General features: G+C 32.6%; 1 protein-coding gene across 1 annotated transcript in view; it reads right to left on the bottom strand.

Moving 5' to 3' along the window:
- Gsk3b (glycogen synthase kinase 3 beta) overlaps positions 1–27,934 on the bottom strand; it is a 190,502-nt gene that overhangs the window by 7,559 nt on the left and 155,009 nt on the right. Inside the window, 3 exon segments of the mRNA XM_047563722.1 lie at positions 5,713–5,811; positions 17,570–17,756; positions 20,412–20,450. Of these exon segments, the coding sequence (XP_047419678.1) occupies positions 5,713–5,811; positions 17,570–17,756; positions 20,412–20,450 (325 nt within the window).

The raw sequence follows: 27,934 nt of genomic DNA, 5'->3' as shown, positions 1-27,934 counted from the left end.
CTCCCCAAACCCCTACTCTCTGGGGAAATGGAAAAGTACTTGCACTGCCAATGGGGATTGTAAACTGGGACAAGCTTTCTGGAAGAAAATTTGACAGTATGTATCAAACTTTAAATTCTTCATACCTTTCAACTTGTAAATCTACATTTAAAAATTATTTTAGGAGAGAAGGTGCAGAGGCACAAGCCTATAATCGCAGCAACTCAGGAGGCTGAGACAGGAGGATCCTGAATTCAAAGCCAACCTCAGCAAAAGCCAGGCACTAAGCAATTCAGAGAGACCCTATATCTAAATAAAATACAAAATAGGGCTGGGGATGTGGTTCATGGTTGAGTGCCCCTGAACTCCCCCACCAAAAAAAATACATATATATGTAAGAGTTTATGCAAAGATATTTTCTTTTTTAAAATTTATTTATTTTGATTCATTGTACATAAATGGTGTACAACTATTGTTTCTCAGGTTGTACATGAAGTAGAGTCACACCATTTGTGCAATCATACATGTACATAGGGTAATATGTTTGTCTCATTCTGTTAAATTCTGATATAGTCATAGAATATCAGTTAAATACTACCTACTCATATACCTGCACATCAAAATACCACAAAGTCAATTTAAAACAAAAGTACTTCTCTCTGCCCATTTATGTATAGACCAAGATATAAAATAATGTTACTTTTGATAATCTTTGGAAACAAGAATATGGGAGATTTTTATTTCCTAAAAATAATTATAATTTTTAATAGGGAAAAATATTTGCTTTTTAAAAAAGTCACACATTTATGAATTTCTATGTACACTGGGTTAAGATAAAGAGAAAACAGAAAGAACAGGATTAGGAAGGGGAACAATAGGGAGGGCATATACCGCAGATTCCACAATTATACAAAATGTGAATACATCTTTCCCAATGCACACTGTAATACTGGCATAGAGACAAAGGATAACAGTACTTGGGAAAGACATGAAGGATTATAATTCTCATTTTAGAAAAGCACCTGATAAACTAACTTAATTTGCTTAATATTTCATCTCTCAAAAACAGTGGCAACTGTTTGTTGTGGGTTTATTGTGCCCAAATAGAAAGAACTGGATGGTGATGCAGAAGGTGACAGGAATTCTGGAGTTAAAATAACTGAAATAGAATGAAAAGAGGACCAATGGCCATAGTTAAAAGTTAAAGCTGAACAAATTCAACAAAATGAACTTTGAAAAACTCAGAGAACAAAGAGTTAAGCTTAGGTGGCTAGAACCTTTACAGGGAGCTAAAACTGAAAAGAAAACAGAAAATTGTAAAAAACAAAAATTTAATAAAGCAATTGCAAATAATCTCATTACAAAGTAAAAGGAGAATAATCAACTACAAGGGTTTTCTCTGATGAGCTCAGAATTTTAAAAATATATATAACTTGAAGAGAAGGGCACACATACTCAAAGAAGAATGGAAGATATCAGTGTGAATCTGTACCTCGACACTTTAGAACAAAACCAGGATTAGGATTTACAATTGTCATGTTAACCATCATTAAAGGACTTTGATGTGGAAGGATTTAATTAATTCTGTGTAATCCAATGAGAGGATTACTGAATAGAAGGTATATGAGAATAAATTTCAGAGTGAAAAAAGGAAAAACTTTCTAACACGGTGATGCAAAAATGAAATATAATCATCCTTGCAGTAATAAGCTTTCAGGTACTGAATACCATAATCATGGGATTGATGGACACTTCTCAGTGGAAAATGAAGAGATGGATTGAAATGGTGGCTTTCCCATTTGTTTTTAATAGCATGAACACTGCACTGAAAGAAACCTTACCCAGAAGACCAAAATACTAAACAGATAAAGACAGATAACTGCTCTAGGTGAAATATCCTACACGTCTCATATTCAACTCATCTGATAAAGGACCAAATGATCTAAAGTGGTTCATATTTAATTAGTAAAACTACAATGTCTCAAGTATTATACTACATAATCAGAGGAATGATCTCTCAAATGGAATGAATGGGGTGATCTGCTGCAGGTGAATATATACATGTGAAAGAAATTACTCTTTATGGAAAGTACTATGTGTAATTTTCAAAAGGTTCGCATGTCATTCAGAGCTATGATCAACTATAACGCCTCAAGATACTGAAGTATTTTAAAACAAGAAGAACATGAAAGTTTGGGGGAAGAGAACAATTAACACATATACCCACTAATTTAACAAAACTGTTTTAATTTTTGTACTTATCTATCTAGTCCCTATCTACTTATAAACACGCATTTTGGAATGGTTTATAAGATTTAAAATTTTTCCCCACATAAATTAGGATATTTCCACAAACATCTACAAGCTCCATAATAATTATTTTATGCCCACATAAAAATGGGAGAGTCTACAATATATTAAAACAATTTCTCACTATTAACCATCCAGAAGACTATTACATATAATACATATGTTATACATTTTGTTATACATAAAATTGTGTTATTGTATAATTTGTTATTGTATATTATCATATGATATCTATTTCTATACATGAGCTTTTTTTCTTCTACTACATCTCTCATGAAGTTAAGGGTCCTAAAGTGGGATTGGTGAATTCAAAGTATGAACTCTGATGGCTATACATTATAATGTTTCCCAACAAGTTTTTAACAATGCACCTGTAATCACATCTGCAAAAAGTATCCTCAGTATTAATGTCACCGAACTTAACAGATACACTACCTTTACTACTTTCAAAGAAAGGTGAGAAACTACTATTAAAATATTTCATTGTATTCATCAAAGCTTTTTGGAAAAGGTAGAGAACGAAAATAAAATGTATATTCCCAGAATAACCATGATAAGATTTATGTCACAATCTGGATAAGAAAATTGTCTTTTTTTTCCTGCAATATAGGGAATTAATCAAGATTTCTGCTCTATAATATATTCAAAAATTAATAAAACCTTAATATCTGGAGGCCACTTAATAGCTTTGGTTACCAAAGATAATCAAAACACAAAGTTTATTTCATAATAAAGTCAGTATAATCATGGTTGATGGCATCTTTGTCCATTTGCTTTCTTCTGCTTTTTTCCCACCTTCTTTAGGGTTGAACTTTGCTTCCAGGTAAACATTAAAGTCAGAAAATTACATTCTTACTTAAACCAACAATAACATAAGAATTTCCAAGGCAGTCATCTAGTAGACTCTATATTCTGAGGATTTCCTTTAGATACAAACAATATTGGAAAGAACCTGAATTGCAATGGTGTTGACATCAGTAGAAGAGGTATTTTTACAGATCAGATGATAATTTCAGGGATATGTTCTCTCCTTTGAATTTGTATTTTGGTGATCTAAAATTAGTTTTAGAAGAATAGAAGGCATATTTTCAGGCTACTGAAAATAGGTTTTATTTTGCTTCTTGTTTTGATAGGGTTCTGTCATCAACTAAAAGGATTCTGTCTCTGAAATACTAATGATTGTTTTTATGTATGTTCTTCATTACACTGACTTAAATCAAGTTAGCCAACTAATTCAGTACCTTAGAGGTTCATTCTACTCAGGGCAAGTTGGGGTATAATACATTATTGTGGTGATATAGTTAGGGTGGATGATTTAGAAATTCTGTCTATGAAAATTTTAAGAATTTCCAGGTTCAGATATTCAAGGTCTAAAGCTGTATAGCTTAAAAGTGTCTGTATTCTAGCAGATCTAGTAGTAATGCTTCATTCATATGTGCAGGCATTCTCTCATTGTCTGTGTGGAGAGGTTATACAGTCCTTTATTATAAGAGGATAGATGTTTTTTCTTTTTAAAACATGTTTGGATCTGTCCCTACTTAGCAATAACAATAATAAAAATAGTAACAGCAGTTTCCCTTCACCTAGTAACCAGGCAATATTTTATCTCTTACTTTTCAAAACTCTACACAACAGGAGGGATTCCTGTTTTATGGATAAGAAATTAAAAGACACAGAGGGCATATATATTTTAAGGTCTTACTACAGAAAGTAACTCACTCTGCCCAATTGATACTTAAAGTTTACACATATATTTAAAACAGGCAGCTGTTAAGGCTATAGTTCAATTACTTGGTCTAGCCCAGCACTGGTGACATACATACTTGGCCTTCACTACTTTGGTCCCCTAGAAAACTGTATTCCTAGTGGTGTTATTAAGCCTTTGGCTTACACTCAGGGGCACTTGAAAAAGAGAGTATACAAAGGAAATTCATGATCACATTTATTGTTGGAATAGTAATAAAAGCATCATTTACTATACTTCGTTCAGCATCAAATCTCATGTCTAAAAGGAGAAATACTTCTCAAACAGCAGGGCCAGAAACACTGCTTCACCTAAGCCATCCAAGTACTTTTTCATCTAATGAACAATGGCAGATTTCAATATATAATATTTCTTTATTTACTTTATCCACTAGGAAGCTCAGCGCAATATCTGAAATACTCTGGTACTAAAGGCACACATTTCTCTAAACAAATTTTTAGCTCTGACCTAAATTTACTATTCCTCTATTAACTTCTTCATACCCTGATTTATTTCAACTTTGAAGTAAATTCTTAGGGTCAAAGTTCAATGCCAGTTTCTGTTTTTATGTTGATATCTGATTTTTATAAGACTATACATAGAGCAACGTAATTTTTTTTGGCAACTACTATATCCTATATCAACATAGCACAAAATGAGGGTATGTCAGTCACCTTTCATTATAGATAGAAAGGAGCCTTTCTTTATAGAATTTTCCTAGAAGGTAGGACATGAAGGAGAATGAAATCTTTTAAATCTTTATTAGCGACATTGTAAAAAAAAATCAAGACTGGATAGCAACTACTTTGTTTCAAACAACAGGAGATGGATTTTGACCTTTACTGTTGAGTAGTAAGAATTATAATGAAAGATTCTATCTCCTGCAACATAAATGCCAATGAGCAAAATGGTCTGATCTTTTTCAATGTGACAACTGAATGAAGATGGAGTCAGTTTCTGCCACCAGTTTGTTTTTGTTTTTAAAAGGGGCTCTAAATTCTGAGACTCTATTTGTGCTACCTATTATGTTTCTAACTTAATGTAAAATAGCATCCATCCATTCTTTGGAGGAATTCAATTCATTCAAGAATAAGAGATTTTCAAAATATCTGCAATGGCAGTGATTCTCATGAACCAGGCCTCACTATTAGCTGGTTAAGGGACCAGCAGTACACTCCAATTCAAACTTGGTAGTCTAGATGATAATCTAGACACACTTGGAGCTAAAACTTGGTTATATATCTTCGTTGTACCTTTAGCACTTTCAAATGATTAAAAATTATACCAACCCATATTTTATACTTAAAAATCTGCCTCTCCAGTATATTACTCTCATTTACATTCAGGGGATATAAACAATTAAAGTGAATTATCTTCAATAGCATTATATTATATAGATTGTTTTCTCCTGTAAGCATTTCATCATTTGATATATATTAATCAAGAAATTAGGTATTTATATCATATGTAAAGTATATACATAAAGTATTTATTGGGTGCTTTTGTCTTGTGCATTTTGGAACTAAAGCAATATTTTATTCACTTTTACTCATTTGGTTGTGCTGTTTTGTATACTTAAATGAAATTAAATGTTCATGCTTACTTCATGAAATGAAATAGAGGTAATCACCTTTTTAAAGAACAGAATATGTTTTTATAGAAGACACTTAGGTCCTCACCTGAGGCTGCTGTGGCATTTGTAGGGGTGGAAGCAGCTGCTTGAATTCGAGCATGAGGAGGAATAAGGATGGTAGCCAAAGGTGGATTACTTGACAGTTCTAGAGAAGATAAGACACAAAGATTAGAGACTACTCCTAAATGTATATGAAAATATTACAATGTTAACATTAAATTTAAGATACCACACTGAAACACCAATCTAACAGAAAAAGAAGACATAGTGAACCTACCTCCATCTCAAACCATATCAATGAGCTAGTAATCAACTTATGGAGTAAGCTCACAGAAACAGTTTATTCTACCATTACTCTTGTTATGATATACAAAAAGGTGCTAAATGCTAAAATTAAGATATGTCTGAGAATTAAAAGTTTGAGAATAAACATATTAGTAAGATAAGTTTCCATCTTGCATTGACTTAAATATGCCATCCAACTCTGGTAGTACTTGTCTACAGGAATTCAAAGTGAAGATGTTACAGCAGTGAATATAAGTGTAGTCTATTGTCTGTCTGTCTGTGTATGCACATGTACAAGTAGATGTACAGACTAATCCACCCATTTATTTAAAGCCTAACTAGATACTACTGAAAACAGGATTAAAGAAACATCTATTTAAAGTTGCATTGTCTTTTAAAAAAATATTTTAATCCAATTACACACACATATGTATATATATCTATATACATGTATATATCTATATACATATGTATATATCTATATATGTGTGTGTGCGTGCGTGCATGCAGTACTAGGGATTGAACTCAGGTATACTGCAACATAGAGCTATATCCCCAGCCCTCCTTATTTTGAGACAGGGTCTAAGTTGCTGAGGTTGGCCTTGAACTTGTAATCATTCTCCCTCAAACTCCTAAGTACCTGGGATTACAAGAGTACACAATGTAGTCATCTCAATTCTATATTTTGTCTATATTTTGTAACTCAATATAAAAGACTGCTAGTTTTTAAAAGTTGTGAAATAGGCTTTTTAACCTGTATATGGTAAGGCTATTTCTGTCCACTGAATACAAGATTAACTTTCTTTTAAGAATCAAGTTCTATACAGGTACCTTAAGAAATTTAAGGGTTTAGAGATTTAGATCAGTGGCAGAGTGCTTATCTCTAAGCACAAGGCCCTGTTTGGACCATCAGCATAAAATAAATAAATAAATGAATGAATGAATAAACAAAAGGATTGAATCTAATAATGTAGATTGGATAAGTAGTGGTGATGCTGTCTCTCTCCTCTAATAATATAGATCAGATAAGTAATAGTGATGATATCTCTATATCTATTTGGTGATGATATATATATATATGTGTGTGTGTGTGTGTGTGTGTGTGTGTATATATATATATACACATATATATATATCAACAAATTATATTTAATGTTTTATACCAAAACAAATCCTATTGTCATGGATAACTAAATTAACCAATTTAAAAAAAGAAAGAGAAACTTAGCAAGACCCTATCTATTTAAAAAAAAAAAAATCCTGGGGATGTGGTTCAGTGGTCAAACACCCCTGGGGTTCAACTCCTAGTATAAACAAACAAAACAGAAATTTAACATATTTAGGATAGAGGCACTTTCAAATTAAAAGATCTCTGTTCAATATCTAAGAGGAAACCTGAAAAGGGAAAAGATGACCAGATTTTAATGCAAGACAATGTAACAAACTACTGTAAAGATAATCTTCAAAATAAACTGGATATTGATGATTGGTGGTCACTTTCCTTATGGCTCACACTGTTCATTTTATCCTACTCATTTACAGTCTCTTACCAGATTCTTACACCTGTCCCTCTGTGTATCTGCATGCCCAGTTGAGAGCCATGATGGTTTTCTTCTTAGTATGAGGTAAGGGTATTTATAAGGGTGTATATACAGGAGCAGGGCTTGGGAAAAAAAAAAAAAAAAAGGCAACCCTTGCTTGCCTTAGGTAGCAGATTGTTATCCTGGTCTTGGATAGGGAGAGAGGGGTAGCTCATAAAGGAAAAGTAAAGAAAATAAGAAAAGACGCTCTGAGATCTTGGAGGCTTCACCATACCCAAAGACCCGGGAATGGAAGGATAGGGGACAGAGCATTTGTGAACTTTTTTGAGTCAAACACCCTAAAAAACTAAGAGTTCTAAAATGTATAACCACTGCTAGTTCTACATCTATCCAACTTCTATACCCCATTGTCCTTTTTCTCTTCCTTAATTATAAGCATTCCTTAAAAGATCCACTGCTTTCATCTAGTTCTCCACTTCAAAGAACTTGGTAACTGGCATAGCTTTTGCTTGTGAGAACGAGGAAGCCTCCTTGCACTTTTGCTGAAGTTCTGTTCTCTCCATGAATCTGTACATTTTATGGGGAGAGATTATGGGCATTTCCATGGGACTGTCACAATTAGTCCAAAATAGCTGCATTTGTTTTTCACTCCCAACAATTACTATCTACTTCCAAGCAGTCTGTTTACTCATGGCAATAAATAAGGAAACAGAGGCAGCAAGTGTGGACACAAACTGCAACAAAAGAATGAAAAAACAATGACATTATGGAGGAGAGAAATAGTAAAGCAAAAAGTCCTTATCAGGACCAAAAAGTAAATAAGTAATTTTATTTATATATATATATATATATATATATATATATATATATATGTTTGAAGCAGAGAAGGAGTGTGAAGAAATTAAAACTGAAGAGTAAGTTACTATTTACTAAATATGGATGCTAAGCTTGAGAGTGGGAAGATGATGAAGGGAACAAGGAGGTCCATTATATGAAAGCAGGGCTAATTTTGGAGAACTGAGAATTCAGAAACTAAAAGATAGGGTCAGAGACAGACTACCATCTCAGAGACATGGTTAAAACAAAAATAGTAATAGTTTCAAAAGACTAGAAAAGTTAATGCAGGGAAAGAATTTCTTCAATTAGATGGAAACAGCATGAAAATAATTAATCAAAAAACCACCTAATTGTCTATTAGGGAAAATTACAAATGTTTTAAATGTATATAAATCATTATGTGCTCCATAATCAAATATCTTAATGCACAACTTAAAAGTAAAATGATTTTAAAAGTAAGTGTCAATTAGCCAACCAAGACATATATCAATCAACCAAAAAGTTAACCAAACTGATTTAAATACATTTTGCCATATTGTTGATTATACTGCAAACTACAGAGGAAAAACTCCCCTGAAAAGACTAAATCAACCATTCTGGATAAAATTGTTTTTTAAAATAGAAAAACAAAACCTAAATCTAGTTGGGAAAATCTGAAGTTTCCCTTAATCTAAAGTTTCTAGCCTTCTAAGTATAGGATTCCCAAACTCACTGGTAGAAAGGGGCAATTAGTAACTTTCCTAGTGTTTTTTAGGGGTGGTGGTGGTGAAAGTGGTAGTGATAATGTTTGTTCAAACTGTTGTGTGAAAACTGAGGATAAATTTGAGAGCAGTAGTCAATATGAAAACCACAGGGAAGAAATCAACCGCTCTATTAACTAGACCTTTACTCTTAACAGTGATGTCATTAAAATACCAGTCCCCAAGCAGAGGGAACTCTTCTTGCTTTGTTAACTTTGAAGGAGCTCACTCTTCAGATCAACGGGGTCAAAAAAGCAGGCAGCCTAGAAGTAGTATGAAGTTTTCATGTGTGTATCAGGATGCTTACGTGTTTATGAAAAATGCCAGAAAGTTGTCTATATACTTAAAACTGTTATTTCTTTCTAGTTACAAAAAGGTTAAAATGACTTATCAATGGAGATCCTATTTCATTTCTAAACTATTTTTTAAGCACTAATTCAAATGCTATGATGGTGCTCCTTGATCTCACACATTAGTGAATTACATTGTTGCTTATTTGTATGTATTTTTTTGGAAGAGTAAATACCCATATTATAACTATTTATCTCCCTGGCTAACAAATTCAAAGTGCCCAGGAAATTCCTGACCAAGGTCCTAATGCTAACTTCATATTCTATATTCATTCAGAAAATTAAACCAATCTAAACTAATCAGAAAATCACACAGAGAGGAAGAGGGGACCACAGGGAGGAAAAAGGGGTGGGAAAGAAGAACTGGAGAGTGAATTTAACCAAATTATATTGTGTACATGTAGGAGAATATAACAACAAATCCCTAGTATGTATAATTATAATGTGCCAACTAACAAAAGTAAAATAAAACAAAACAAAACAAAACAAAAACCAAATAGAAAATTACAAGGCTTATTCCTGCATTTTGGAGATACTGCTAATGTTTCATATGAAGACTATAGGCTATTTACTCAAAACCCGTAACTACTTTGACCTGGAACTGCCCAACAGTAAATATCATTAATTCATGCTCCCAAAATCTCAATACTTTCAGTGTACATAGTACAGATACATTTTAGAAGTTATCGATACATTTTAAAAGTTATCTAGAAAAAAGTTAGAACTTTCAAAGTTCTTGTGATTAACCTGAAAATCCTATACTCCAGAATTTCATTCCTGATAAAGAACAACAAATTAAAAAAAAAAATTACTAAATTCTTTAACTAAAACTAACTCTTTTGGACATTTAAAAAACTATAGTGGGCATGAGGACACAGCTCAGAGGTAGAGTGCTTTGTCTAGCATATGCAAGGCCCTGGGTTCAATTCTCAGCACCAGAAAAAATAAACAAAACAAAAAATAATTCTGCTAATACTTTGAACTCTGGAGGATCCAGTCTAGACTTTTCTGTATTTATTTATATCATGAATTTATGTAACTCTAATATGGTCTACACTTGAGGCTTTAATTTCTCATTTTTCTTTGTCTTTATGGAGTCAATTCATTTGTATAATCAAAATTTTGGAGATGAAAGTTGAATATCCTTCAGTTCAACTATATGATGACAGTTAATGATGATGATGATTTTTAAATGAGAAAACTCAGGCAGAGAAAGTGCTTTGGCCAAGGTCTACAACTAACAACTATTCTCTAGTAATTAGTTAAAGGCCACTAAACATTAAGTCTGATTTACTCTTTCCACATGCAAAGCTGCATTTCCTTATTGCCTTGGTATAATGTACACCACCAGTATTCTGGTCTTCCTGGAAGCCTATCCACCCAAACTATATAAAGAACTTTTAGTCAACATATTAGTTTCTTGAGTGTTCCTACACCATTCCACATTCTTCTTAGTAATATGTCCAAAGCAGCACAGCAGACCAAATAACCTCAGAAAAGATTTACAGTAATTCTCAAATAAAATTGACAATACCTAATCTAAAATCCTGAATACAGTCATCACTATTTGTCCTTACTACTGTAGTTTCCTGATCTAAACCTTACCTTTCTCTTAGCTTACTTATAAATTTTCTCACACTCTCCTGTAGTATATCTACTGGACTCATATTCCAACAACTAGAAGAATACAGCCTGATTATCTAGAAATTTTATGCCAGATTATTTATAAATTAATGTCAATTCTTTTGATGTGTCCTATATATAAAGAATTATTATGTTGTCTAAAGTTATCATTGCTATTATAAATTACAAGTCTAAAGACCAAAAAGCCCATCTCGGGTCAAAGTAATTTGAGAATAATATCAGAAGATACTTCATTACCTCAGGTAGATTAGATAGTGTGGTCCCTTTTAGATATGTCTGAGGGTAAAACAAGTTAGAAGAAAATACTCAGGACACAGAAAGGCAGATAAGCAGATGAGCTAACCATATTTATGTCTATCAGTACTTCATACCAAACAGGTTTAAAAACCACTATTACAGAAATAATGAAATCTTCTAATTATCATAAATAATGAATTACAGTAACCTTTATAAGTAAGTAATCGACTGGTTTCAAATGAAAAAAAAAAAAACAAAACAAATTTTTGATGAGCTGGGCTGCTTGAACACTTATTTTTATTGCCTACCACCACCCCTTCCAATTCCCTCCCTGTTTTCATCAGTTCCTATTTTATAACATACTCTCTTTCTCTTTTCCTTTTTCTCTTTGCTCTCAATCTTTTAACTGTCTTTTAAAAACTTGTTTTCTAGAACCCTTTTTCCATCTCATCACCTGCTTTCTTCATTTTTAGATATTCTTGCCTCTCTACTCTAAAACTGAAAATTCAGTCTGCCTGAGTTTACACGTTGCTCTGGGGCTGCCCCAAATATCCAATTTTAACTCTCAGAGTTCCCCTGAATTCCTAAATCACTGCTTTTTCTGTCTAGTCAATATGCCACTACTCCCACTTACTTCCCCACAAAACCCAGCTAAGTAGTAGATTCTTCAAATTAAATCATACTAACATAAATGACTGATAATTCTTACCTACCCCCAGGCCCAACCCTATCCCGTCTTATAACTTCGTAAGGACAAGGCTTGCTAAAATTGTCTCAATTGTTAAAACTTTGTACAAATTAGGTTAAAAAAAAAAAAAAAACTGGGACTACAGATGTGTGTTGGTGGATTTAGGGTCAGACTCCACTTTAAACGTACAACAACTTTCTTCCTAACATATTCCAGCCTTGGAATAGGCAACAAATTGGTAAATAATACTGATTCCCTGTTTAACTTTCCTGATTCCACCTGCTTCCTGCAGTTGATTCAGTCATGTCCAATCTTTCATATTTAATGACAAAGAGGAAAAGAAGAGAAAGGAGTGTGCCAAAGGTTCTGAATTCCAAGGTCTGGTGGCAGATAATACTGTTCAGTCAGAGGGTCCTAGAACTTCAACTGAATCCCCAGGGCTGGAAAAATCAGACAGGTCTGATATTCTCTTGAGGTAAGGATTCAGGCAGTCAGAAGGATCTGAAAGTTTCCTGTCCTTTATCTGTTTATCTCTCTCATTCTGCTAATAGATCACAGAAATATTTCTCGTGATTATATTAATGTAATACTAATTATTGCTTATGCTTATGGTTAATTTTCATGATACTGTAACAAACAGCAAAGTGAAGTTAGTTCTGCTATAAACTTTAATCACTATAACTCTGTATTGTACTCAAGTGTTTAATCTTTCTAATTTGGTTCATATGGCAGGTTTACTTTACTATTAAAACAACAATAACAACCAGAGACCACATTAGAAATGCCCAATAAATACTGGTTGTATAAATTAATAAACACTGGGTTTATTTAAAGTGCCATGTATCAAATATTCAAACATTCCCTGACCATCTACTGTATATGTATCAGGGATTATCTTTGTTTTATTTGGGAGTAGGAGTACAAATGAAAATCCTCACTACTTACCCTCAACAAGGAATCTTTGAATTCTCCCTAGCTATATAATTAAGTGGGATTCATTCTTCTCCTTCAACCTTTTGAATTACAGTTTTATTCTGATCATTCTTTAATTATTACCAACTAGTATTTAAAGTTTCATCTGCGTTAGTTACATCTTTGCTTTAGAAAATGAGGTCACCGTTTGGTAACACTACTTCAAAATCAAAATATAAATGCCTTCTACTGTCTTGTACAACAAATTAGAACAAATACATTTTTTTTTTTTTTTAAATTAGAACCTACAGTATCAAATAGAATGCCATCAAAAAACACCTCTTCTCTGGATGGCTATGTCCTTATATTAAAAAACTGTTCAATAACAACAGTAATTTAGAAGTTCTGAGAAAAAAACAGTGATCACAGTCACATTTCAGAATGGCTGCTAAGGCAGGGCATATTAACACTTAAAAACAAAGAAAACAAACAGAAAGAGGAAGGTCCTATCTTAAAATGATGACACTTCCAACTTAATATTTTTAATCTGATGAAAAATGATTCTTAGGATATATTTACAAGGTTCACTACAAAGACTCATGTACATCTTTTTTTCACTGATACAGCTATATGTATATTTGATATATGGGAAAATATAATATTTTAAAATACCAAAGTAAAATAATATGCATTTTTTAAAAAACCATTGTAAATATTAGACATGTATGTACAGTTTGAACTAAATTAGTCTTCTTGAAATTGAGCCTTTTCTTTATTTTAAAAAGCACTATCAAGTCCTGATTCATTATACTGCAATACGCTTAGGACAATGAGATAATACTTCACATCCACCAGGACGGCAAGAAAGAAAAGAAAGGAAAGGAAGGAACGAAAGGAAGGAAGGAAGAGAAGAGGAAGAGAGGGAGGGAGGAAAACGACAGGTTTTGTCAAGATGTGGAAAAATTAGAACTCGTGTACACTGTTGATAGGAATGTAAAATGTGCAGCCTTAGGAAAATAGTTTGGTGGTTCCTTAAAAAGTTAAACAAAGAATTATCATGTGACTTAGTAGTATCCAAAGAATGGAAAACAAGTATTCAATCAAATATTTGTACACAAATGATCACAGCAGCACTCCTCACAATAGCCAAAAGGTAGAAACAACCCAAATGTTCATACCTCATGAATGAGTAAGCAAAATGTGGTATATATGCATAATGGAATATTAATCAGCCACAAAAAAGAATGAAGCACTAATATATGCTATGCAGATGAACTCAGAAAACATGTTAAGTGAAAGAAGCCAGACACAAAAGGCCACATATTATGATTCCACTTATATGAAATATCTAAAATAGGAAGATTCACAGAGATAGAAAACAAACTGACTGTTCCTAATGGGCTGGGAGAGGGGTTAATGGGGAGTGACCACTTAATAGGGATAAGGTTTTCTTTAAGTGAAAGTGTTTTGGAACTTGATAAAGGTGGCAACTGCACAACATTGTGGATGTACTAAATACCACCGGGTTGTTTACTTTTTAAAAAATTGTTAATCTTATGTGAATTTTATTTCAGTTTTTAAAAAAGTTTAGAAACTCATAGAATCTGTTTTTAAAATTTTATTTTCTTTAGTAATAATGAAACATTTTAGTGACTAAAGAAGCAAATTTACTTTCTTCAAAAATGGCACACATGAACTATGAAACTTTGAATTTAAAAATCTGATCAATAAAGAAGTTTAAGTAGTATCTTATTTTTTATATACATGAATATATAATGAAGAATACCAAACATGTATTATATGAATATAAGGAGAATTACCCTCAGAAATCTATTTACCATAAATATTATGTAGTTTTTGAGGTTTTACCAACTTATTCGCCTGACAAGAGGCTTTCTTTTTAGTTTATTTTGAGCTACAAAGTACTCAGAAAGACAGTGTGAAAAACCCTCAATCAGTACTGGTTTGTGAAATTTTAAGGTCACTTGACGTAAATCATTAGAAAAAGAAGGGGCCTGGGGTTGTGGCTCAGTGGTACTAGCACGTGTAAGGCACTGTGTTCAATCCTTAGCATCACATTTAAAAAAAATTAAAAGAATAAAGGTATTGTGTCCATCTGCAACTAAAAAATTATTTTAAAAAAATGAAAAAGGAAAAGAAATTTAACACTAACTTAGTTCCTAATGTTGACACTCCAGTTACAAGTCAGATGTCACTATATCTAAGCCTTTAGAGATTACTGTAAAAAGCAATCCAGTAAAGAGTTATGTTGTATAGATAATGAACATATACCTATAGTAAAAACAAAATAAAAACTTCCAAATGGATACTCAGCCATTTTCCAATGGTGTCCTCCTACAGATTTAAAAAATGCTTCATATAAAAAAGTTCAGGTGACATAACCTAAGAAATTAGATGGTTCAAAAAATAGCTGTATTTGATTACAAATACACAGATGTAAAAGATATATAAAAAATTTTGAATGAAATTTTTATAAAATTTGAGATGTTAAAAAAAGCAAAATTCCTTATGTAACATATGATTTTAATATATTCAAGTTATTAAATCTGTTTGAGATTTTGGGAAAATGAGAGATTATTTTGGATTCAAGAATTATCAAAGTCAGGCATGGATTCTGGTAATCCCAGTGACTCAAGAGACTGAGGCAGAAGGATTATAAGTTTGAGGCCAGTCTCAGTAACTTAGGGAGGCCCTAAGCAAATTACCAAGAACCTGTCTCAAATTAAAAAATAAAAAGGACTGGGGATGTGGCTGAGTGGTTAAGCACCACTGGGTTCAGTCCCTCATACTAAAAAAAGAAAAGAAAAGATTATCAAAATATGTGTTAGAAAAGAAATTTTGAGAACTATATTATATATACTAAAAAGTTACAATTTTGAGTTCTAATTATTTGAGTTGTGATTTTAATTCTCTCTATACTTCTACAATGTGTTTTCATCACTTTCCTTATTCTACATGTATTACTCTTGATTAAAACAAAACCAGTAAGAATTAAAAGTAATTTTTTTCTTAAGAGGTCTAAAACTTAACATGGCATAGGATCACAAAATCTTTGCTCTAAAAGAGGCCAACAATCTCTCAGTGAATGAAACCTTTTACCAAATTGGAATAACCCACCTACCATAATATGACACTACGCAGCTTTCTTCTGAACACTTGCAGGCACAGATATCAATATTCTGGAAAAAAGCTTGTTTCACTGATCATCAGTAATTTTATTCAGTCTCTGTACCAAAGACTTAGGTCTTCACAATAAGTACAAGTATGTACGGTTCTATAATTTTCTGCTATTTTCAATTTTGAAACCTTGAGAAAGAACGTATGTTTTCTCTTTCCTTTATAAGGCTATCCTTGAGATATTTTTACACTGCTATCAGGAGCACCTTAGCTTCCCTTCTCAAGGGTCTATATTCAATTCTGAATCTTTGTATATACCCTAGGTTCCATTTACTAATAATATTCTTCTTAAAACAGGTAACCAGGACCCCAAATAACATTCCAAATGGTTTCTGATCAGCTTACGTTCTTTTTTTAAAATTTAAGACTATATTGGCATTGCTAGTGCTATAAAAATATTGATAGCTTAAGTTTAGTCAACTGAATTATACAACTCTGCTTTCCATTTACTGAAATCTTCCATATCTACAGATTATGCCATACAACCTTCCACATTCAATTTTAGAAGAGTTTGGGAATGGGGAAAACACATTCACCTTCTAATAAAGGAACTGTTTCTCATTTTTGTCCCACAAAGTTCTCTATGTCCATTCTATTTTTCCTAGCCTAAGTTTACTACTCAGTTAATCAATATACACATCATCTATTTCTTATTTTATCTCCCTGGAATTAAAAAAGTTTTATGCTTAGTTTAAAAAGAAAATCACATTAGTAGAAGCAATGTGATTGAATAACATGGGGTCTTAATCAGGGAGAAATAAAAAGTGAACACAGAAATGTAGAAATGATGAAGAAAAGACTATCCCAAGTTTTTTTTTTTTTTTTGCGGTGCTGGGGATCGAACCCAGGGCCTTGTGCTTGCAAGGCAAGCACTCTACCAACTGAGCTATCTCCCCAGCCCTATCCCCAGTTTTTCATAAATCACCAATGAATGCACAAACTCAGTTTTCCAGTCAATATTTTGTCCACAGCAGTAGTGGGTGCCAAGTCCCAAAGGGGATGGAAATTTCTCTCTCTATATCTCTTGCATAAGTTCTTAGAAAGGGTTTACAGAACTCTAATTCTCCCCTTGCTTATAAAATAACCGAATTTATAAAAATATAGCCACCAATTTACTTCCAGGTTTTAAAAACTTGATGTTAATACTTGGGAAGCAAAAAATGCTAATTATACATTAGTCTTATGAGTGATAAATCTTAATGAAATTTCTATAAACTTCTCATGGGCCAAAATTTACTGTAATCTGCTAAAAATGAGAGAAAGTACCCTTATTTCAAATATTTTATCTGTCATTATTTTGTCCAAGGTCATACAAAGATTGGACTAATAAATTAGAGGGTGCTTCATACCTCCATAAATACTTAATATTACCTAATGTTATCCTCCACAAACTTTCATTAACAAGAGCGTCATTTCATATCCAGTGTGTAGCTTTCCCAGAAATGGTTAAGAGCTTAGTGTTTGGAATTACCTTGTGTGGTAAAGTTGAAGAGTGCAGGTGTGTCTCTCCCATTTGGTAGTTTGACGTTTGGGTCCCGCAGTTCATCAAAAAATGAATGTGCACAAGCTTCCAGTGGCGTCAATCGGGCAGTTGGAGTATATTCCAGCAGACGGCTACACAATGCAATTGCCTCTGGTGGAGTTCGGGGTCGGAAGACCTGTAGTACAAAAAGGGGAAAGAACAATTAATATTTTATTATAAAGACATAAGCAAATAGCTCTCTGAGTACTGAGTTAATTCCCACCATGTACAAAAACATGGTTGCATTTGGGAAAGGAACCTTGTAGAATAAAAAGAGTTAACTGCATGTGATTCACCACACTGGGATAAACTGCTAATTTTAAAGACTATGAGAAAAGCTCAGAGAAAAATCTACATAAACTAGACATAAAGCAGTGTAATTAAACATGCATATAAAATATACCAGGCACATAAGAAAGGCTCAGTTTTGGAGGCAAGCACAACAAAAAGAAATTTAAAAATTGTCAAAGTTTTGATTGCTATGGAAATAAATAAAAGATTGCCTCTTTGGTGTCAACAACTGTTGACAATGGATGGCACTATTCAAATTAAGCAATCAATGATTTTTTGAAAGAGAAAGCAAAGTTGTTATTCTAGGTCTACTAATGCTAATGACTGATATTATTTCCTCAATATACAAAGCCTATCATTTACTATGACAAAATGTTTGACGTTTCTTCAAGTAACTGTTATCATCAATGTGGCCAGATCACTCTCATTTGAATGAATTTGAATGAATATTCTAGGGTTTTGTTAATGGAGAGAATACTGTCTTTTTCATTAAAAGCCACAGAAAAAGCCACAGAAATAGGCAACTAAAAGGCTATACTGAAATAAAATGTAATTAATTTGATTAAAAGAAGAGATAGCTTTCTACTCATCAATGTCTTAAGAATGAATCAATACATAAAATTACAAAAATATATTTCAATCTAAAGTGTGGCCAATTAAAGGATAAAGAAAGGAGTAGAAATAAACAACAGATGGACAAAAAAGCCTTTGAAATTAAATAAAAATGAATGTACAACCCATGATAGAAAGAACAAACAAAAATAAAAGTTGTGGTGCAGATATGTAAGCAGACATGCATAAATGGAGGGAAATAGACCCATAAATGAGGAAAGGACATGCAGATAATGATAGGGCATGAAGGACTCTGGGAGGTTAAGATTTCCTAATGAGAATGGCTCATATAACATCTGACTATTCACTTAGGCCAAAGGTAGGAGAACTAGTTACAACTAGAGTTTATTAAATATTCAGAAGAATATTAATACTTCCTATAAAACCAGTAAAAACTTTTTGTTGTTGGGGTTTCTTTCTTTCTCTTGTTCTTGCTTTGATTTTCATATAGTTTATTACTGAAAAAGATTATTTTCCATGGAAACTGAGAAACTGGGTTGATTAGGATCTTAGGAATTTATTTCAGATCTTGAAAGGTCTTAGGCAATTTATTGGCTATGGTAGAAAGCCTTTGTTAAGGTCGAAAACTGCCTCATCTTTATTTCTGAGTACTTTGATTTGCCTCAAGCAAGAAAACCTTAAAATTATCATATTATTTAAATGTTCAGATCTTCCACTATTATTTGTCATTTTTTTCCCTCTCTTGCTTTCAAGAGAGGGGAATATGACCATAATCAAATCCAGAATGCAAAACAAAAATGGCTGAAGGAAAAACTCAGAAAATTTATCATAAAAATATTAAATACTACTGACATATTTTATTCCTGAGAGCAGGATCTACTTGACAATATATAATAGTTTGCTAGCTAATCCAAAATGCTTCAGTACCAATAATAGTGTCATATAACTAGAATTAAAAACAGTAACAAAAACTAAATATCTCCAGCTAAATTCAAATATAGGGTAATTAGGTAGTGAGTTATTTAAAATTTAAAAAGTCATGGTTTAATACCAAATCCGTATTTATTATTTTTATTTTGTGTTAAAGGTATTAATAAACCAGTACTGTAAGATTATTTCTGATTAATTTTAAAGAGCCCCCCACCCCTGGTGTTTTATTGGTTTTAAGTGATTACCCATTTTGGTACTAAGACATATATTAGCTTATGTTGTCAGGATATCCTAACTTAAGAGAATTAAAGAGCTAAAAATAATAAAGAAAAGAATTAATTCCAAGAACCTACATTAAAATCAAGATTTAACCTTCTTTTTAAAAAAGATCTGCTGTACTTCAAATCCTTTGAGAGATTTTTGATGAGAAAAGCCCTGGTTCAGTACTCTGGGGATAAATGTTAAGTGGGAAATTGTGTGGGGTCAAAACACAGTGTCTTTTAGAGTTTAGGTATTTGACCATAATCTAGGGTGTTAGGTAGTTTATTCAGTAATTTCCAAAAATTACTGTACAAACTAGAAACTAGTTCTTCTGAATTACCTTTGTGTCTGAAGTAAGGGAAACCAGTAACTACTAAAATTTGGCTTTTAATAAGTTTTGACTGCCTCTACATTTCTTACTCATTGATATAGCTCAATACTTTTAACCTTTGGTTTCATGAATCTTCATCAATATTTATTCTTGTAAGAATAAGTAAACCTTAAAACTCAAAACTCCTGTCAATGATTCACCTAGGAGACTGACAATCTAAAAATATAATAAGAAAACCTATATCATACTATGAATAATAACAGAAATTATAGTTCCCTACATTGCTTTTTACTAGCATATCTCAAGAATGAACAATTGTTTAGCCTTTCAAAAAATGCCCCCCTCCCCAGGTTTTATAGACCTGCCCTGTAAATTTTGGGGGAAAAAAAAAAATAAAGTACATACCCGCACTCCTGAGGTGAAATGTCCTGTTCCTGACGAATCCTAAAGATGATAATGCAGTGAAATAATCCAAACAGGGAAGTCAATCCAAAAGAGAATAGTCCAGCAAGGAAAAATATATCCAATGTTATAAGAAATCCATGGTGTAGGGGGACACAGAAAATGTTTATACAGTTATAAACTTTAAACATTAGTCTCCACAGTAGCAAGTCCAAATTTTAAAAATTATTTCACCACAGTGTATGCAAAAAAATTTTTGATTGTGCAATGGTGAGGCACAGTAAAGAAACATTTAAATTTTAGTTTATCATGTTCCAATGCCAGTGTGTTTATTAAAAAAATACAAAACCAAAAAAAGTTAAAATCAAAATGAAATCTAGAAGTAAAGTTCCCAAAGTAAAGTGGTCTTCTACGACCTGGATTCATCATCCATAGACATGGCTGGGAGGGGGCATATTAGCCTGCTTTTAAAGATGTTAAGTTCCCAATATACTAATTTTTCACAATTAATGTGTCCCAGTTACACAGTATAAACATTTTTTTGCTAAATTATTAGTTATGAAAGAAATGTATTAAGTATATTTAGCTTATATTACTATAGATTTCAAGTCAGATATTTTCAGTTTGTGTGAGCTAAGAAGGATCAGGCCACCGCGGATTATTCTCCATTTTTGGATTGACTTTCCTGCTAAAAGATGTTTATTTGCTGACAGTCTCATTATCTTAGGATTCTTCAGGAAATTGACATATCATCTCAGGAGTGCGGGTATAAACTTACTTTGTGTATTGTGGGCTCTGCCCCCTCATACCCTCGCACCCATTACTTAGGAAAAATAAATAGCATTTCTTTCCTTTTTGGAAAAACTCACTGAAAAAAAAAATCCTACATCTCTGAGCACTACAAATTCAACAACCATTCCATCTGCAAATATGCCCAATTCACCCACCAAAAGCTAAACAAAAATGTATACAATAAACAATACAACTAAGGGACAGTCACAGTTACAGGTGACATGCATAGTAATGTACACCAACACCTAGGCACAACGGAGCCAAATATGTAAAGGAGGTAAGCAGGGTCTATTATGTCTAGGCATTGAGAACAAACAAACAAACAAAAAAAAAGGGCAGAACTCACCAGTAGCTGTGAACACCCTTGGCTATTCTAAGAGAATGTAACATTCTTTTAGGATAGTTTCCAGTGGGGGAATTAAATATTTTGCAAAAATAAATAATCCGCGGATTACTTTTAGTCTGCAGACTAAAATTTAGTACATGGATTAAAATCCAGCCCATCAGAAAAAAAATCTTAAAACAACCAGGTGGACAAAAATAGAAAACCATAAAAGAACTGACAGCACAAAGTAAGACTGAACTGGGCCAACTAATAATTAGTGCGCAGACTAAATATGGCCAGCCAAGTATGCAGCAAGGCCATGGAGACCCCAAAACACCCCTTTAAAAACTAACAAAAGTGGTAAAACAAAATAAAACAAAGCAAAAACAAAGGGGTGGGCAGAAGAAGGGAGGGGAGGAAAGAAAGCAAAAATAAAGAAAGAAAAGAGAGGAAAAATTTAAAAGAACTAAACAAAACACTGACATGAACTTTTAAAGTGATTCAAATACTACCTCACCTATGCAGCAACATATTAAATTGAAACAAATATCAACTCTCATCACAATTACTAATCCATAGAAGAAACCAACAGAAAAAAAATTTTTTTTTCAAAAAGGAAGTCTCTGTGGTATTGAACAAATGCAAACAAATCCTTAAATAAAGAATTATTTGAAATAAATTTGCATTTGGAAATGACAGAGGCAATTTTTTCTCTATATGTCCTGTAAGAGACTTTGGCCATCAAAGGTCAACCTAGAGCTAATTGTTATGACTGAATGAAAAGTCCTTTAAAATGGCCATTTATAAACAATCACATGCAACCATATCAAGGTCTATAGTTAAGTTGCTTCTCATGGCATCAGTTTTTACCAACTCTTGTATGCAGCCAACCAGAGCAATATAAAAATGCCTACTTTTTATGGCTACAGATAGTAACAATTAATTGAATAGAATACAGACAAGTACTATGACTGTTCCAAACATCTCCTTCTCACTAGCTTTTATTATAATAAATTTAGAACACTGACACTGTTTTCTGGTTATACCCAAAATTTAAAAACTCACAGTTTTAAAAACTGGTAAAAATACTCCTAAAGAGCAATTCCAATATTGGCTATCGAGTAATCTATTAATCATCTAAAATTATTTGGAACATGTAACCCTAAAGATAGGATTCGAAGTGAGACAATGTCATGGATCTGTTGAATAACTGCTTATGTTAAGTATGAAAATTAAGTCTACCCGTTTTTATGTGAAACATAATTTAATTATTAAATAGTCTACACTATTTTTAGAAACATTCTTTGGTGGTATTTTACATGTTTTTATGATTGATCTAATGATGCAGTGACATATAAGATAATTCAATTCATTTTAATACTATCAGAAATGATTACCATCAGCTATGGAAGACCAAAATTCAGAGTCCATTAGCCAACTTTAAATGCTAGGTATTTAACAGGGTACCATTTAACAAGGTAGATACACAAACTCAACATAGCTCAAGCCTATTGAACAAATATTTTTTTTCTAACCTTTGAAGATATCAGTTCCTAAATTAAGGTGAAGAAGGTTGAATTTAAGAAAAATGAAGAATCCTTTCCTTAAGTCACAACAGAGTTAGTGTTCAGTGAATTTCAGTTGAGTAATTAAAAGGCTGAGTTTTTTTCCTGAGCTCCATTACACACAAAAAAAGGTATATGCAGACATCAGCATTTAACTACACAATGTTAATTTCTTACTCTAACATTATCTACTGATGAAACAATACCACAGGTTTACACCTGTGTAAGGGATTTCTCAAATGTCTACTTAACCAATTTAATCTTTCATTCTTCACAAAAGTGTTATTACAGTAAGGCTGACCTTTCCAAGAATATAGGATTATTTCCTTTTCATCCACACCTCCCATCTTAAGAGATACTCACCCTGGCTACAACGATTCCTAACTTTTTCTACATCTAAGCAAATCCTAATTTTCCTTCAATAGCCCATGTCCTCTATCATGATTAAGGAGACTTCTCTTTTCCCTCTACCACCTTTATTAAAGGTCTACTGTGTAACAACTACAGTATATGGAACACCTTTGAACACTTACTGTACATAATCAAGTATATGATTATACAGTATTTTACATCACTCAGTACTTGCTTCAACTAAGCTTTTCAACTCTAAGCTTTTAAGGACAAGGATTATATTTTACTTCTTTTGCATCCTTTATGGTACCCAGTACACCACTGGTTGCAAAGAACACACAGGATTTAAAGAATAAACGAGAAATTAAAAACAAATTTTTGCCTTCTTTTACAATGTATTCCCAACCCCATCCTCTGTCCCCCATAAGCAATCTTTAAATTAATGTCTTGATATTTGTACTTTTTTACATTATTCCTCTCACATCTGGATCAGCCACTCTAGGAGGTAGATTTTAATGTATATGGTTTCCTGAAAAGTAATGGGAATATATAGCCAGCATAAACTGAAAAGTGAGGAAATCTATTAACATAGGAAAATGTTAAAAAAGAGAAGTAATTATTCTAGCACTAATAAAGATAAAGGTAGAAATTTCAGGAGAGAGCATACTGCATGAATTCATGAGACAAGTGATAGTGTATTAGTAGTGTTTAGGATAGAGGGGATCGAGTAATAAAATAAAATGTGATTTACCAAAGCAATAGAACAAAGTTCTTAGATCTCTGAGGATCTAAGTTATTAGATCTGAGGATCCAAGAGAAATTCTCAACATACTTTATGTTTTCTGGAATACTTGTGAATGAAATGAATAAGAGAGATCAAAAAAAGCAGATGGAGTAGATCTTCAAGAAAAGTTTGAAAGCAATTTTTGTTTTACACTTTCCAGGCCTCTCTGAAGGCATTTTTGGTAATGTGCTGCATAATGGTTGAAACAGAGAAGTTTTCAAGTTCTGAAAAATTTTGTATTGAAAAGGCAAGGAAAAAAATGTATGACTATGAAGAAAATGTTAAAAATATATAATGGCTTTTTCTGTTTAGCTTTAAGCAAATATGACCAATAACTTGTCTAGTCTAAAATGATTCTTTTGATAGCTTACTCTGTTGGAAATACTAGTATTCACACTGAAGCATGTCAATAGTGTTCTAAGAAATCAAGTATGCAAGGATTGTTTATGGGGATAATGCTTTTTTGGATACTTACCCAATGACCTACGGTCCATACAACCTATAGTTGGTTTGACACTTAACTACTAAGTATTAAACTATCATATATGCCCCAAACTTGGCAACACACATTTTAAGTAATCCATTTTCAAGTTATCATTATAAAACAAATTAGGAACTACTATAATACACCTGTGGTATGACTTGGTATGACATATCAGGAGTTATATGGTAGGAATAATCATGGGAGAACTTGGACAATGAGAAAATATTTCAAGGGAAAAGTGAGACTTGAGATCTTGTAAGCACAGAAAAAAAGTACATTCTAAAATGGTGATGGACGGGGTGACACCAAGAAGAGGTAGAAATGAACGTGGTTTCTCTAGAGAACAATTAGGATTTTGGTTAGACATAAAATTCAGCATGACTGCATGGTCCATTCAAAGTAGGCTACCAGTTGAACAACACTCCCATATGTAACTAACATAATAAGTAGCACTAAATGTAACTATTAAAGATATTAAGGCTCTTGGGGTTCTAATATACTTCCTCTACAAACCAGTTATGCTTTCTATTATTCTGAAGGAATATTCAGTTATCCATGCCAATTTATTGACTTTATAAAATTATTTACTACCAGAATAAAAAGGAATATTTTGTCTCCAGAATAAAAAGGAATATTTTGTCTCCAGAATTTAAACAAAAAGGCAGCAGAAACAGGTACTCAAAATGGGAGGTATAGTTCATCTATATCTACATGATAGTAGATATATAATCTTTTTAGAAATCCCTAATCTGCTATAACTAGACACAAAATTTTTAATAGTTTTTTAAAATTAGTGCATTATGGACATACATAAAGGTGAAATTAACTCTGGTATATTCATATATGACCATAGGAAAGTTTCATCAGATTCATTCTACCATTTTAAATTCATTGCCTAATAGTATGCATTTAAGAATGGAGGAAGCTGGAGAATTTAGACTAGGTTCAAGCAAGTAGATAATTCAGGGATGGTTAGGAGCAAGACAAGATCAAAGTCTCCTATTTTTCTGGAAAGGAAAAGTAGAAAAGATCAAGAACAGTTACAAAGTAATCTGTCATCCAAACTGGGTTACTTTTGAGACTAAAGGGGTATCAATTAATAACTACATTGGATAAGCAAAAATCAGGACACAGGATCATCCTAGTCGTTTTATGTATTATATGTCCAATTCCTTAAAGGCTTTGAGAAATCCGAAAGAACTTAAAATAGGAAGGACTATGAGTCTAACATATACTTTTAAGAAAGCTAACACTGACAGCAACAAGAAGAATGGATTAAAATGATGTAAAACTGAAGGAAGGAAATCAGGAAGTAAGAGATTGTTTTATAATTCTATGATATGACAGTGGCATAAACTAAGGTCAGGTCAGTGAAGACAGAATAAGAGGACATATAATGGAGGTAGAATGTTCACATTTAATCATAACTAAAATAATTCCTTATAACCATATTACAATTTTATTTTCAAAAGAACCAGAAGACATGGCAGATAATCACTATCTTACAAAAGAAAAAAGTAGAGCCAGAAACATCAGTGTTTAAACTAGATCCTCAATTCGTACTAGTCTGTCATTAATCCATACCTTCCTGTACTAAAGGCAGAAATTGCTTTTCTTTTTCCAACCAATCTCTGACTCTTAATTCTCAATCTACTTTTGAAGCACTAACTTTTGCTTTCAATCTGATTTTTCTTTCATGAAGTGTACATCATATACTAATGCAGAGGACTTTATTTTCGCACTTCCAATAATGGTTCCTATATAAAACATTAGCACCTATTTCCTTTCCTACTTAATCCACAAGTATTTTAATGAGTTAGGTTGCACTGGCTATTATGTATCAGTCATGGGCAATTTAATGGCTTTTAAAATCCTCACAATACCTGCCATTCAACACACTAGGATTATCTCAGTGTTTCTGTTTTTCCTCTCTCTTTCCTATCTACCTGTATTCCCTTATCTCATTGTTTCCATGGTAGTTTTACCTTTAATTTATTTTTGCCCACATTTTTGAGAATACCAGCTACCAATCCCAGTGATTTAGCTACAGTACAGGAAATCAGGGTTCCCATGCCCAAAGCTTCAGGAAATGGGATTGAAGTGAGTTCTAGTGGAAGGCAGCAATAAAGAAAAGGCAGTTCTGGTTTCCAGACTCCAAAGGTAGACTCTCCTCTTTAAACAACATTATGCATGGTTTTAAAATGGTTCCACTGGATGCCTAGCATAATATAGCATTTCTTAAGTTGCTGTTCAGTATGATAATCGTGGGGAAGGGAGAGGGAGGGGGCTGAGTTACCCCTAGGCATCTTGAGTTTTGTATTTTCATTTTAATAATAATCTATTATTTAAAAACATAGCATCTTCTGATCATCTAGCTGACAGAGTAGAACCATGAAATTTCATGCACCACCCACGTTTGTATGTACTAATGAGAAATTAACACCAATCTGCTTATTATGTAATGCATTTGTATGAAGAGAAAACAAAATTATGTCAAAAACCACTATGTGAATGAAGGACTACAATAATTTTAACAGATGGAAAAGATAGGAGAATTAAGCTATTATTCTACCCATGGAACAGGAATGGAAATCTAAGTAAAAGGGCTTTATAATTCAAGTTTGAGAAACATTAGGAATGTTATGGAAAGAGCAGGAATCTGGGAAGGCAAATGAAAGTTTAAAGCATACAAGTTTACCACAGTTCTTCTGTTGGCTGTATTTTAATTATAGTATATCATTTCTCACACTCTACTTTGGCTAATTCTTCTATTGAGAAATAATCCAAGGTAAAAATACAGAAAATGACACACACTAATGTTGGTGGCAATGTTGATTTAAAATAATAATAATGACAGGAACTGTTAAATAGGATTTGTGACCTCAATTATATCTGTCAGTTCTACACTGAGGACATCATCTGATAAATACTTGGATTACATTTAAAAAAGGAAACTTTCCCTTTCTTCCTTCATAAAAACATTGATTATTAAAGTAAACATAGAAATATGGATAGGTAGAATAAAATCACTCATATTCTTCTTACCCAGATCTGTTACTCTTTTGGAAGATTCCCTGTACTCATTCAATATACAGAATTCTCTGTGTTGTTTTTCCTTTACATTGGTTGAAATCACTTATACTACAAATCACTTATTGTAAACACTTTAACTCGTAATAAACTAATGAATTCAAACTGCAATTCAGACCCTAAATCCAAATAGGC

Source organism: Sciurus carolinensis, chromosome 9, assembly GCF_902686445.1.
Source record: "Sciurus carolinensis chromosome 9, mSciCar1.2, whole genome shotgun sequence".
NCBI lineage: Eukaryota > Metazoa > Chordata > Mammalia > Rodentia > Sciuridae > Sciurus > Sciurus carolinensis.
Note: the sequence above shows the minus strand (reverse complement) of the source record. Positions and strands in the feature narration are given on the sequence as shown.